Source organism: Ochotona princeps, chromosome 2 (assembly GCF_030435755.1).
Source record: "Ochotona princeps isolate mOchPri1 chromosome 2, mOchPri1.hap1, whole genome shotgun sequence".
NCBI classification, from domain to species: domain Eukaryota; kingdom Metazoa; phylum Chordata; class Mammalia; order Lagomorpha; family Ochotonidae; genus Ochotona; species Ochotona princeps.
Genome location: NC_080833.1, coordinates 87592452 through 87607774, shown reverse-complemented (window position 1 = coordinate 87607774; position 15323 = coordinate 87592452). Strand labels below are relative to the sequence as shown.

The window sequence follows — 15323 nt, the reverse complement described above, 5'->3', positions numbered from 1 at the left end:
TGCTTGATTATAGTATGTGTGCTAGACTGGAAGGAGAAAGGCAGGGACTTGTATCAATAGTCCAGACTAAGAATGGTTGTATTGCAAAATAAATTATGAGTAATGAGGTGTATATATGCAAGAGGCAATCAGGACATAAAACAGACCAAACTCAAGTTAGTGTGAAGAAGCTGGAGATAATTAAAAGTATGGTGGGAGGTGGAGAATGGATAATGCAAAGACAGGACATAGTGATGTATGATTCCTAGTTCCAAAGCAAGACTGAAGACACAAGTACTAAATGCAATCAGAAATAATGCCTTGTACAAAATGGATATCATTTTCCCTTTGGAATTTTTTAACTGTAGAATGATCTTTTAGGGCAAATAGAGGTTGTTTTCATTATCAATGCTCTGTCTATATTCTTAAATTACACAATATATATAAAATTTAATACAGTAAATAATACTATTGCCTCAAACCAAAATAAAAGCAAACCCATTAATAGCTAATAGCCTTGTCTTTTTGATATCATAAAAACAGCAGAGTTATAGTATCAAAATTTAGGAAATATTTTTAGAAAGTTGCTAAAAGTAGGAAATATTTATATATAACATGTTGAAACTTTGGACACACTATAAAGACATCTTATGGTTTTCAAGCTTTCTGTCCACTGCACTGCTGTTTAGTGCTGTGAATGGGAAGAAAACAAAAAACTCAGCAAGATTTCAGAACCATTGGACTCTAAATTTGTCAGCATATATAATACTTATTAGAAAATATCCCTTTAAATTATGTTTATGGGAAACAGCCTGAAATTCACAAATTATTAAAATGAAAGCAATCTTAGTCACATAAGAAACTAGGGATCTTTTATGTTGTTAGTTGCTACTTAATTTTTTCCTCTAGAAATAGTACTTTTTTCTGAATGTGGGAATTAGATTATGTATATTACAGCTGCATTTAAAAGTGTAGCAAAGGTCTAAGTTACAAATTACCTCCAGCAAATCATAAATATGTTGCATTTCAATACAGGGGGAGAAAGGTCCCCAAGGCCCTGCAGGAAGAGATGGAGTACAAGGTCCAGTGGGTCTCCCAGGGCCAGCTGGTCCTGCTGGCTCGCCTGGAGAAGATGGAGACAAGGTTGGATTCATTATTCATGTTATTGCAGTCTGTGAGAATTTAGCTTTCTTCACATGGTTCCTAGAATTAACCTTTTTGAAGTTAACTGTCAAACGGAAATTTAAGTTTCTCACATCTTGTATCTGCTCAAGTTGTGCTTGAGATGGTGAGGATTAGTATATCTGTTCCATAAAATACTATGTGGGATATATGTAGTGAGAACTGTGGAATAAAAGAGCAAAGACAGCGAAAAACAGAACGGATGCCAAATTCCTTATTTATGTCTAAATCTGTTTATGAAATGAACGTAAAATAAAAATACTTATTTGTGTAATTGTGATGCCTGATGTCTTGGATATTACACAGGAAGACTTAGTCAACTGTGCACTTCATAATCCTGTTCTATTCTTTTACTAATTAAGCAATGAATACAAGCACATCATTGGAAATATGTATCTGGGTTACTTAGTTTTTTAATTCAATACAATTCAAATATAACTGCAAAATATAATTAAACTATGAAGTAACAATCTGATAATGCATTGTTTCATGATTTTGAAAACTAACAGAGAAGCAATTTTTAACTAATACATAATTATATTTCTGTAAGTCCTGTACTTTCATTGTCAGTTTTGTGTGGTAATATTTGACATAATATTGATTTTGTTATAAATTGTTTCAGTATTCTTCAGCTAAAGGTGATTTATGCATCTATATATTGGTCAAACAGAGAATGCTAGCAAAAGAGGGACCCATCTTTTTAAAATTTTTAACAGGGATGTTAAATAGCAGTACTTTCAATGTGAAGTTTAATAATCTAGTGACAATGATGTTAATAGTAGGGCGTAAGTGACATGTTGGAGATAAATTTTAACCTAAATCTTTTCTTGCAGGGTGAAATTGGAGAACCAGGACAAAAGGGCAGCAAAGGTGACAAAGGGGAAAATGTGAGTTACTTGTTACTTATTGAGAAATGACTATTTATGTAACACTTTCTACTGTTCACTGCGGATTACTTTTTCCATAGTGAAACTTAACAAGACACAGTTAGCACCAATGCTTTATCATACTTTGTTGCAATTTTGTAGAATTTCCTATTTCTGTGCTCTAAGAAATTGTCAGATATTTATACATTATTGTTTACAACTTCATCATAACAAATTGGATTAGCATAATGATAAATCTGTTACATATATTTTAAATGCGGATTTTGACAAATGTCTTTTAGTACATCAACACATCAAAATAATTTTTATTTCTCAGTCAAGTAGTGTGTTGATTTCACAATCAGCAGTCTTCATCTTTTTCAAATTATATAAAGTCGGTCCTCTTCTTGGCTTCAACAAAGGCAGATTAAAAATATTCAGAAGAATATATAATATGTAGATACTTTTTCCGTTGTCATTAGTGTAGAATATTTTGTAAGTAGTGTAGAGTTGATTCAGAGAAGGATATCCATAGCATTTTTGCTAATTTACATAGGAAATGGGTTTCAAGGAGGGTGTCTCATGGATGCAGTTGCCTGTGAGTGGATACGAAAGGCTGATCACACTTGAAACTTCCCTCCTTCTCACATAGATTACACACACTAGATGACAGGCTAACCTACTACACCTCAACACTTCCTTACCGATTGATACAGTTTAATGACTCTCTAAACATATTTAGTTTTTTGATTATTTTTTATTTCCTTTTCCTTTTATGTATTCATATATATATATCTGTATAGATAGATAGATTTGCATGTGTATGTATGTGTGTATGTATGTACTTTCCAACAGGATTGTGTGTTTGAGAGATTTGTCCTTTATTATGTTTTTCGCTTAGTGTAGAAGTTGGTGTATCTTTCTAATAATTTGATTCCTGTTATTCTGTTCTGTGATCCATGTGTAGTTAAAGTGCATTTAAGGATGGACTCACTGAAAACCTTAACATGTGACTTTGAAAAAGGGTTGCATTACACCTGATTGCAACTCCAAATAAGTAGCTCCTAAAATTCTCTGAGATATTTATAAGTGAAAATAAAATCCAGAATCAAAACAGAAACAACTTACAGAAAACTGCAATATGTAGATCATAATAGGTTCTTCATTTTTCATTTTGTTCAGTAGAAAAGAAAAGCTTACCAAATATATGAAAGCATAGATTCTTGCTCTGTGCTATAAAATTATGGCAAAAAATGTGTACAGAAAATCAGATGTATGAAATTTATAATAATTGACATGGGCTGTATATTCAGGGTGGATGTTAGGCCTAGTGCATAACATGACACTTGGGATGCTTGACTATTGTATTGCAATGCTTATGTTCAATACCAACGTCTTGCACCTGCTTCCTGCTTCCTGCTTCCTGTCATTGTGAACTCTAGAGGGTAGTAGATGATCTGTCTTGCATTTAGATCTGTGCTACCTAAGATGGAGATCCAAACTAATTTCCTAGCTACCGTCCTACCCAGCCCCAACTTTTGTGGATAGGAATCTCTGTTTCTCTCTTTTCCTCTACCTATCAAAATTTGTCATTTTGAATTTCAATTTTTAAATTTTAATTAGCTGTTCAAAGATTTGCTCTGGTTGGTAGATAAAATTCTATGAACATAATGATATTTCTTTCCTCCCTCCCTGGTACCATCCTTCCCAATCCATTTCTTTCTTATTTTAGTTTTCTAGCTAATATATTTAAATTTTGCTTTGCAAAAAAAGGCTTAAAGCTACACAAAACAAGAAGTTTGGCAAGTGAACAGGAAAAAGACTCTAGTTCATCTGATATAGATGGTGGATATAAACAATGATTGAATGGAAAAATAATCATTTTCGCATATGCAGTAACATTTAATGTAGTCACAGATCATTATAACTACAACAGCATAACATTCTTACCCATTTTTAATAAAGATGTAGAACAAAGTTTTTCAAAAGTGTACACCAAAAGGTGGAGCAATCCACCATGGGGGGAGGACATGGGGAGGGGTTGGGGGAACATGAGAGCCTAGGAAGTGATGTTATAAAATGAAATGCAATAAAAAAGTATACACCAATACTGATGTACACATTTCCTTTTATTCTTGCTTTTGCGTTTTTTTTTAAGTTTAGCTCTTTAATAGGGAAAATATGTGGAATTTGTTCTGATTAGTAAATTAATATTTTTAAAACTAATGACATTTCTACATTCATAAATCCTCTTTTCACAAATTATTGCTTTTAATTTCCTAGTTTCTTAGATTTCTTAATCAATACCCTATTTACAATAAACGTACACTTGAAAAATATTTTAAAATGAAATGCTCATTTTCATGTTGATGGAAAGTATATGGGTATGAAAATAGAGTGAAAGCTAACAAAATTTGTAGCTACAGGTGCTACAAGTGCTAAACAACCAGCGATTGCACTCACCAGCGCTTCTTTGTCATTGGAACAAATGTCATATATAGTACAAAAGAACTGGGCATGGTCCTGAAAAGATTGTTGACTTGGCAGAAACTTGAAAGAGTCTGAAGTACCTGCAGTGGGCATAGAACACATTTTCAGAACACCGGTCTTAGATATCGCCTTCCCCATCTAAGTACTTACAATGAAGAGAAATACAACAACTCTTGCTTCTTTCGAACCTGGATCTTTTAATAGAGCCTGATCAGTTAATAATGTAATAAAATAATATAGTGAAGATACATCTTTGTAGGTAAGACTCATAGTATCTTTTGAAATGTATTCTTCGAAATAAAAGGCTCTGGTTACTTCATATATAATACCACATTTGCATGAATATACAAAACAATTCTAAATTTTCATGTCTAAGTACTATATGTTTAGAATACTCAGAATTTGTATTTCATTAAAACATAGTATAACGGTAAATATTGTGTCTTTTTGACATATATCTCATTAAAGAAAAGTTTTGATAATTTGAAAAATTTTCAATTGTGACTCTTCAACTTCATGGTTGCATGCAAATCATTTTTAAATATGTGCAACATGAAAAATTGGGGCACTTTGAGCACATCTGAATTTAAAATTGGTTCTAAATATGAAATTCTAAAATTAATGAGAAAATAAGTAACACTTACTGTGTTAATCGAAAAACAACTTCTAATGGACTGTTCTTTCCCTAACCTCCTCAAATGGATGTATAGATATCTAAAGATCTTGATCAAATGTATTGTTTTCTATAATTGTAACTTTCTTGGCTCTACCTTCACATTTACTGATGTTTCTCTCACTGCAGGGTCCTCCTGGTCCCCCAGGCCTTCAAGGACCAGTAGGTGCCCCTGGAATTGCTGTAAGTATTTCATTTTGTTCAATAAATGTAAATTGCTCCAGTTTTCTTATTCATCTTATCAACTGTCAGGTAGCTGGTCAGTTTTGTGTGATAATGAGTTTCCTTTGTAAGCTTCATATGCAATCACATTTAAACTTTCTCTTAGAGCTAACCAAGCTGATTCTTACAAAAAAAAGTGACTTCATTTAAATATAAATAACAATAACCAGCTGAGAAGTGTTTACTGTGTAAGAAATTTGTGAGCATCCCCCCACATTGTACAGCTTTTACTTCGTCTAGTACACATGATCAAATAAAAATAGTCTTACTCTCAGAAACAAAGTATGTAAGCGAAACAAACAAGGATCAGTTTACAGAAAGGAGTGTAATTTAGTGTACTACTCACATGATTGTTTTTATCACTTTTTATTAATTGGAAGTTGCCAGATTTTTAGAATGGATTTTAATGATTTTCTAACTTGTAATTCTTTCCGTTCTCTAGGGAGGTGATGGTGAACCAGGTCCTAGAGGACAGCAGGGGATGTTTGGGCAAAAAGGTGATGAAGGTGCAAGAGGTTTCCCTGGACCTCCTGGTCCTGTAGGTCTTCAGGTAAGATGCTTCCTGCACTGCTCTCTCTGTTTTCCATCTGTGGCTTACAGGAAGTTTTTCTGATGGATATGAAAGTGGGTATCATTCTGTTAACTGAAGTATGACATTTAGCTGTAATGCTTGTTTTTACTTACATGCGTATCTTTATTTCAGCTACTCTTTTTAAAATCAAGTACTATTAATTTTTTGAAGAATGTACTAGTCCCAGTTCCTATCTCTACAGCAAATTTGATTTTAGATAAAGTATTACACCTTCTTTCTTCCTATTTTGTTGCAAAAAGGAACTACAACCTGCTAAGTCTCAAATTCAAAGTTAGGTTGTTCGAAGGAGTCTCTCATAGATCAAATGACAAAATGAAAGTACTTCCAATAACTAGCAAAAAAATTATGTCATTTTGCAAAATTTAAAAGCATGTTCAGAAATAGCAAGGTACCATCAGCAAGCATCAAACAATAACAGATAACAAGATAAAATGAAACAGACCATTAAATGGCTTATATTTTTAAAATGACTATTTCTATTTTATGAGGCATATTCAGAGAGGAAATGCCAATTAGTTTCAAAACACTACAGACTAGGACAGTTGTGTGCATCTTTGTCTTACAGCCTGACTTTTTACTATCTTTTAAAAATATGTTTTTCAAAGATGTATTTTTATTTGGATGGCAGAGTTACAGAGAGAAAGAAGTTGGGTAGGGGGTTTGGGGAAGAGATTATCCATCTGCTGATTCACTCCCCAACTGGCCACATCTAAAGCCAAGAACTTGGAGCTTCTTTTGGATCTCCTTTGGGTGCAGGAACATAAGGACTTGAGCCATTCTCCACTGCTTTCCCAGGTCATAAGCAGGGAACTACATGGACACAAAGTGACGCCCATATGGGGAGCAGCTGGTACAGGTGGAGGCTCAGTGTACTGCACCACAGTGTGAGTCCACAGCTGGACTTTAAAGCACAGCATTGCACAGGAGACATTTCCTTTGTGTGTTTGTTGCTTCCTGATTACTTTAGAAACGTTGATATTTCTTTTTTTTTAAAGATTTATTTTTATTACAAAGTCATATATACAGAGAGGAGGAAAGACAGAGAGGAAGATATTCTGTCCAATGATTCTCTCCCCAAGTGAGCCGCAAGGGGCCGGTGTGCGCTGATCCGATGCCGGGAACCTGGAACCTCTTCCAGGTCTCCCATGCGGGTGCAGTGTCCCAATGCACTGGGCCGTCCTTGACTGCTTTCCCAGGCTAAAAGCAGGGAGCTGGATGGGAAGTGGAGCTGCCGGGATTAGAACCGGCGCCCATATGGGATCCCGGGGCGTTCAAGGCGAGGACTTTAGCCACAAGGCCATGCCGCGGGCCCAAACTTTGATATTTCTTATACTACTTGCTTGACTGTATGTACAGCCTGATTCTTTAAAAACAATGTACATTTATTTTTTATATTTTGATGCTGTCAACTTTTTGAAATGATAAATTAAATATTGCAGTTCACTGTATCTAAAAATTTATAATGCTGAGTATAAGTGTATATAAGTTCAATATGTATAAATTCAATTTAGTAACAAAATAGCTAATTATGGGATTAAGTAGTTTGTAATGCTCATGAGGTTAAAACTGCATTACGTTGATTTATAATGGATGCACCACTTTTAAAATACTTAATGAGTGACTGCTACTTCACATGATATTCTAATTGCCTTTAGTTTTATTTCCCAGGTAATTCTTTTCAAACTTCAAAAGTACAAGTACTTCACTTTCATATTTGTTAGTTTTTTGAAGATTTTATTTTATTTTTATTTGGAGAATCAGGTATACAGAGAGAAGGAGAGACAGAGAGGAAGATCTTCTGTCCCTTGATTTACTCCCCAAGTGGCTGCAAATATAATTGCTGAGCCGAGCTGAAGCTAGGAGCCAGAAGCCTCTTCTGGGTCTCTCACATGGGTATAGGGTCCAAAGGCTTTGGACCGTCCTGGACTGCTTTCCCAGGCCACAAGCAGGGAGCTGAATGGAAAGTGGGGTTGCCAGGATTAGAATCCTCACCCATATGAGATTCTGGTGCATTCAAAGAGAGGACTTTAGTCAATAGACTACCACGCCGGACCCTTTTTATTTTTATTGGAAAGGCAGATATACAGAGAGGAGGAGAGAAAGGAAGATCTATCGATTCACTCCCCAGGCAGCTTCAACAGCAGGAACTGAGCAGATCCAAAGCTAAGAGGCAGGAGCATCTTCCAGGTCTCCCACAATGGTACAGGTTCCCAAGGCTTCAGGGCTACTGAGATTAGGTCAAGCGCCATATGGGATCCCAGCGCGTGCAAACGAGGACTTCAGCCGCTAGTCTACCATGTCAGGAATATTTGTTAGTTTTAACTCTTGCATTTAAAAGACAAACTATACAAGCAATCAGGAGTGTAGCATATCAGTATATTAGAGAAGCACGCATATTTGAAAAGAGCAGGAAGGCGTTAAATGCAGATTTCTGGGCAGGCTGTTGTTCTGAACTTCTGTTCTGACTTCCTACTGAGTGTGCACACTGGGAGACAAAAGGCAATAATCCAAGTGACTGCGTTTCTGCCAGTCATGTGGGAGACGTGACGTGAATCCCTGGCTGGCAGCTTTAGAGTTACCCAGCCTGGACACCATGAGCATTTGGGGAGTAAACCAAAGGATGGACAACTTCTGTTTCTTTCTCTAATTTGTTATCTTTTTCTAGCTCCTTGTCTTTCAAATAAATGCATAAATTTTAACAAAATAAAATTTTACTTTCTCAGGATACATTACTAATTTTCTGTCTGTTTTGAATCCTATAAGTTCTCAGGTTTAAAGAAGGAATTTTTAGTTTCAATTCATAAAACAGCCAATAAAAATTATCCTCACTTCCACAAAGTGGGAAATGTGCTCTAGGATGACTGAAAAAATCAGTTCACTAAAAAAGAAAAATTGATATCTTCCTGCAGCTACCTCTTTAAATCAAGAAACTGAAAAGAAGTTAATGTAATTAACATGTTCACAATTGCATCTGCATCATTTAATTGAGCCTGCATGGCAGAATGGATATTAGCAATTATAATAGACATAAATGTTACTAATCTAATAAACAGCTTAAATGATTGTATTTTTCAACTCGATATTTACTGTGCAGCTGCCAATGAAGGGGATATGTATTTAATGAGAGTTCTTGATCTAAATTCGTTTTCTGATGTATCATTTAAGTGGCAAATTATTTTAAATTGATCGACCTTAAAAAGAATCTCTCCATGCATAAATTACTCCCTAGGAGAAAGTTAGGATCTGTGGAAACTGATTAACACTCGAGTGCCATTCAGCACGGTTAGTTCCTTGCAACAGGAAAACTCAATTTACTATGTCTCGATTAATTTTAATAATAAGGAAATTCTGACGTAATCAACTCAGACTATAATCAAAATTAATTTAAAATAAATATTTTAGTTTTTTTATTAGAAGATGCCTATTGAACTAATAATAGTAATAAATGACAGGAGCTTGCACTGGGTGCCGTGGATTAAGCTGCTACCTGCAAATACTGGCATCATATTTGGAAACCTGTTGGAATTTTGGCTGAACCACTTCTAGTCCAGCCTCCGCTAAAGCGCCTGAGAATGCAGGAGAGGATGATCCAAGTACTGAGCTTGAAATTTCTGACTTTGCTCTGGCTCAGTCTAGGTTGTTGGCAGCCTTTGTAGAGTGAACCAGTAGATGGAAGATTTTCTCTCTCTCTGTCATGTGTCTTCCTCTTTGCTCTTTGTAACTTCACCTTTCAAATAAGTGAAGATGATCTTTTGAAAAAGGCCATAATACAGAATGTGGCTTCTAGTAGAAAAGCTCCCGAATAATATTGGGATGCCATTCAGTTTGAAGATCTTTAATTACATAGACTCTTTGTTCAAATACTATGGAATCCTGAACAAAAAAATGAGGAATGTAATCTCTTATTGTTATAAAATAAACACCTGAATTATGCTTAAGTTGTAATGCTGGCTTCTTAAGAAAATGACCTTAAAGTGAAACATTTGTCAGTTTTATTAAAATATATTTGCATATTAAACACTAAGTTTCTGTACATATGAATGAGTTAGAATTTCTAAAGTTTAGGACTAAAGTAACTTACAATTGGTTTTTTTACTTAAACTGCAATCTTGTAAATTATACCTGGTCATTTCTTCCTAGCAACTTTGCTTATACTTCCAGAAGTTTATATCAGGTAATAGTAACATTTAAGGGAATGCACATAGTGCATCCTAGTGACTTTTGAGAAAAATAAAATGAAATCCTGACCGTATTTTCTTATGTAAATTGATAAAACTTCTTCATTAAAATGAATTTATCTTATTAAACATAGTTAGCCAATATATCCAATAAAACATCCAATTTTCCAATAGAATGTGATGTAGACTTAGTAGATCATAAAAAAGAATTTCATGGGTTACTGTTTCTATTTATAGACTAAAACAGAGTAGGACGATGTAAAATTAAATCAAAAAATTAAATTGTCACCATTTGTGTAACATGGAAAATGTTACATTTTGAAGTTAATGTTTTAGCTAACTAAGACATGTTTTACCTAACATGTAGGGTTAATAAACAAAAACACTTGCTATTGTGGTTTATGGTCAAATAATTACAGGAAATGAAATAAAGTGACAAAAAGTCAATGAATTTATGACAGCTCTGGCAATTATTTATACTTTCACTATACTGGATTTTCAGTTTCCATGTTAGATTCAATAGGAAGCACTAAGGTACAAATCTTAAAAATAAATTTTGTATAGATTATAAAAATTGCACATAATTGATTATAACAAAAATTAAAATGAATTTTTATAATATTAAAGCTATTACTTTGAATATTTCTGTCCAATAATTTTCACAGCTATTTTACATATCCATTTTACAATTAAGATTTCACTATGCATATTCTACTGTGTTCATCTTCATTTCTTATTCCATTCATTAAGATGCTTTTGTTTTTTATTGCTTACTTATTCTTTTTTATTTATTTTTATACTTATTTATGTAAGTATTTGAGTGTAAGTGTTTCAGCTGGTGACATAATGATGTCTGTAAATATGAATGTCAAGTGTGTATAAAGTTTTGGTGTAACGTGAAAGAGCAAATATAAATAATCCTGCTTGAGAGAATTAGAAAGTTCAAATGGTGAAGCAAAATTATTTTGTTGATAAGATATAGCCAGATGAAATTTAAATACAAGATACACTGCTTGTGTTTATACTGTAAGACCAAACCTCTTCTACATCAATTATAATACAATTGGATATACTGAAAACTGATGTAAGAGAATAAAGGAAATGCAATACAATACTTTTTACATTTTCATGCATTTTTAATATTGAGAAAGTGAGTTTATAGGTCAGAAACTCCAAACATTTGCAATATTATAAATGAACTATGAAAACCTCATCAGGATGGATGTTGTAAAATGCAATGTGATTTCACAGAAAATCTATATCATGACAATAAGTTATACTAATTATGAAAGTGCAAATGGTAAGTCATAAATTCAAGAGTAACATTTTGCATTTAGTCATTATAAGAAATACAGTCCGGCGGCGTGGCCTAGCGGCTAAAGTCCTCGCCTTGAAAGCCCCGGGATCTCATATGGGCGCCGGTTCTAATCCCGGCAGCTCCACTTCCCATCCAGCTCCCTGCTTGTAGCCTGGGAAAGCAGTCGAGGACGGCCCAATGTATTGGGACACTGCACCCGCGTGGGAGACCTGAAAGAGGTTCCAGGTTCCCGGTTTCGGATCGGCGCGCACCGGCCCATTGTGGCTCACTTGGGGAGTGAATCATTGGACAGAATATCTTCCTCTCTGTCTCTCCTCCTCTCTGTATATCTGGCTGTAATAAAATGAATAAATCTTTAAAAAAAAAATACAGTCAGGATAAATAATGCAAATCTTGACTGTTAGGTGCTAAGGTTTTGTAACATGTAGATACCACCTGCGTTATGAGTATTTTAATAACTGCATACTTAATCACTTAATCTCAATGTAACTTTTTTTTACATTTTTTTATTATTTATTATTTTTAATTCATTAATTACATTGTATTATGTGACACAATTTCATAGGTACTTGGGTTCTCCCCACCCCTCCCCAAACCCTCCCACCATGGTAGATTCCTCCACCTTGTTGCATAACCACAGCTCAAGTTCAGTTGAGATTCCCCCATTGCAAGCGTATACCAAACATAGAGTCCAGCATCTTATTGTCCAGTCAAGTTCAACGGCTTCTTAGGTATACCCTTTCTGGTCTGAAGACAGAGCCAGCAGAGTATCATACCAATCAATTAAAACTCCAACATACCATCAGCAAAAATTTGCATCATTATGGAATTAATTGACATAGTAATGAGTAACCAATATGTTAAAAGTAAATGCGAGTTCCTAGCCACCTTCTGTGACCATCTCATTGACATTTCAATTTTAGTTTATGCACAACATATAACATTCATAACATAACATGTTATACATAACATCATATCATCTTAAATTAAGGCAAACATGTGGTATTTAACCTTTTGGGATTGGCTCATTTCCCTCACCATTATGGTTTCCAGTTTGGCCCATTTGGCCACAAAGAACTGCATTTTGTTTTTTTTAATAGCTGAGTATGTTTAATATTGATTTCAGATTATCAGTTGAACATATAGATCTTTTCAAAAAATGAGTGACTTTTATCATTATCTGTTTTATTTTTCTAGGGTCTGCCAGGGCCTCCTGGTGAAAAAGGTGAAAACGGAGATGTGGGTCCCATGGTAAGTTACTAATTTTCTGCTTCTTGGTGGACATCATGTACTTCCAGTCTGCTTGTGGGTTTCTTAAAGTGTGAACAAAGTTTTCCTAAAAATTAGAACACCTCTGCATGTAGACACCATCAGCAGTCATTAAATATGTGCACTCACTCATATGTTCTCAGACTTTTTCATTTTGGGTTAATGTTTTTGGGGTTAGTAATAATACATAATTTATTGGATTCTAGATTTTATAGTTTTTCATTTCTATGCATACACAAAAGATCTTAAAATCATTGGGAAAAAAAATTGTGTTTGAATCCTATGTTCTTATGTACTTTTAAAGTACTAGCTTATTCCTAATCTGTATAAACCCAATTGCCAGACTTTAGTTGATTTGAAAGGAAGAAAGGAGAAGTAAACTTACTTAACTTGGAAATCCTAAAAATTATAAGGAATGCTGTCACATTTCTGATGATAGTATTTATCATTATTTGTGTTACTGATTCTGGATTTCTGCTCTATGATTTCAGCTAAATATTTTAAATGTGCTGTTTAATCAACACTTAATAAGATGGTTGGCAAGTTATTTGGAATCATCAAGGAAAAAGGATTAAAACACATCTTAATTATTGTTTTCCTTCAACAATGCCTCCAACTGTTACCCCCTTCAGGGTCCTATTTTGATTTTGCAGTTTTATGCTAGCGATTTTAGTTCCTTAGAAAACACACTAAAATATATTATATTTTTAAAAATATTGTTATAATTAAACCTAAATGAAAGGAATTCACAGTGAACACGTCTGATTGACATAACTGATCGCTGCTTCTGAAGGGAATGACGTTTTAGCAGCTCCATGCTAGGCACGGTCTCTGTGCTTTCTGATTTGACGCATTCTCGGTGACCTTATCGTAAGAAGCAATGCTAGAGAAACTTTTCAATCATGACATCAGAATAAATCCTGACTTTTAAAAATTACTAACGTTCTGGTATTCACCAAAACCTATATGAATCCTAACGTTGAAGTAGAGTGTTCTGGTCATTTTTCAACAACAAAAATATTCTGTTAATATTATTGTACAACCAAGAGGGAAAACCTTCATTTTGAAATAGAAGTAAACAATCATTCCCAATTCTAACATACAGAACGTAGGCATTCACACACAGATACATACACATACACACAAGCAATGTAATAAACAAAAACCAAAAGCACTTTAATTGGGTGAATGGGGTATATAGCCAAATAACATTTCTTTTTAACTGTGTTACACTTATAGTATAAACTATTTCTAGCTGTATTATTAAGTGCAGTGTAACACATAATACCAGTTGTTTTTATTGGCTTGTTTGTCTAATGACATTTTTTTCTGTTTGTAATTTATCCATACTTATACAAAAGAATAATTTGCTATCTACCAAGAAATTGATCAGTTGTATCTACCAAGAAATACGTGCAAGTCTGATATGGTTTACTGACTGTAATTTCATAGGCTTAAAAATGAATCGGCCTCCTCAATCAGGAAATGAACACATTTAAAGTGTATTTGAATTTTGTCCTTATTACCTTTATTATTCATCTTTTCCAGGGTCCACCTGGCCCTCCAGGCCCAAGAGGACCTCAAGGCCCCAGTGGAGCAGATGTAAGAACGTGAAGCATATGTTAATTAATTTGAAGTTATTTAAGATTTGGTACTGCTTCATGGCAGATGTTTTTTGAATTACAAAGGAAATAGTCACAGTATTCTTAAATGTTCATGTTAGTGAGAATAGTCCCCAAGCTTATGAGATATTACAGTATTATAATATTTTAAGATGCAACACAATATTCACCATGTTTTACCGTATTTGTCAGTTAGCTATTTGTACTTAACTTATACTTGTGAAAAGTGACCTACAAAGGAAGTGGGTTTACTTTGCTTCACAGTTTTTGGAGGTTGTCAGTGCAAGATGAGGTAGGCCTTCTCTTCAGCCGACTGGTAAGGCCCAAGCATGACAGTGGGGAAGTGTGTGCAGAAAGGTCAGATGGCTACTTGGAAGCAAAGGAAGAGCTGAGCCCAACTCACCTTTGTAACATCTCCCGTGGCCTGTTTTCCAAGAAACACCCCCAGTTATGTAAGGATCTCCCTTTGGGTCCACCTTCTAAATACCATACTTGATGCAGGCTTCTATTATCAGCTTATGACTTAATGAAGTAACCATCTTGTGGGTTTGAGCACTATATCCTATTGAAATCATAGCAGTTATCATTATGGAATCTGTAGACTTTAGTGATGTCTCTTCTGACTGCATTTTCATGATGAAGCAGCCTATGCCTTTCACATTCTATGCTTTCTGCATTCTAGCTTTTTATTGTTGATCTTTTACATTTTTAATCCTGGCAAGGACTGTGCAGAGTATCCTGGGAATAGACGAAATAAAAAGGCTCTCAAGTTTTAATTCCCCTTAGTTAACTTAAAAGATAAAAGATGGCTCATAAGAAAAAAAAATTTTTTAGAATGGCTTCTATGACTTTCTTTTGTTTTTGCTCGTTTTTCATGCTAATCTGAGATCAACACAAACAGAACAGATTCAATGTAGTTCATAGTTGGAATT

At 34.4% G+C, this 15323-nt stretch overlaps 1 protein-coding gene across 2 annotated transcripts in view; it reads left to right on the top strand.

Annotated features, from left to right (window-relative positions):
• COL11A1 (collagen type XI alpha 1 chain) overlaps nucleotides 1–15323 on the top strand; it is a 187183-nt gene that overhangs the window by 133522 nt on the left and 38338 nt on the right. For both annotated transcript variants that reach the window (XM_058659710.1, XM_058659707.1), the window contains exons 43-48: nucleotides 1015–1122; nucleotides 1995–2048; nucleotides 5320–5373; nucleotides 5855–5962; nucleotides 12698–12751; nucleotides 14318–14371. In XM_058659710.1, the coding sequence (XP_058515693.1) occupies nucleotides 1015–1122; nucleotides 1995–2048; nucleotides 5320–5373; nucleotides 5855–5962; nucleotides 12698–12751; nucleotides 14318–14371 (432 nt within the window). The remainder of the gene's footprint in view (nucleotides 1–1014; nucleotides 1123–1994; nucleotides 2049–5319; nucleotides 5374–5854; nucleotides 5963–12697; nucleotides 12752–14317; nucleotides 14372–15323) is intronic.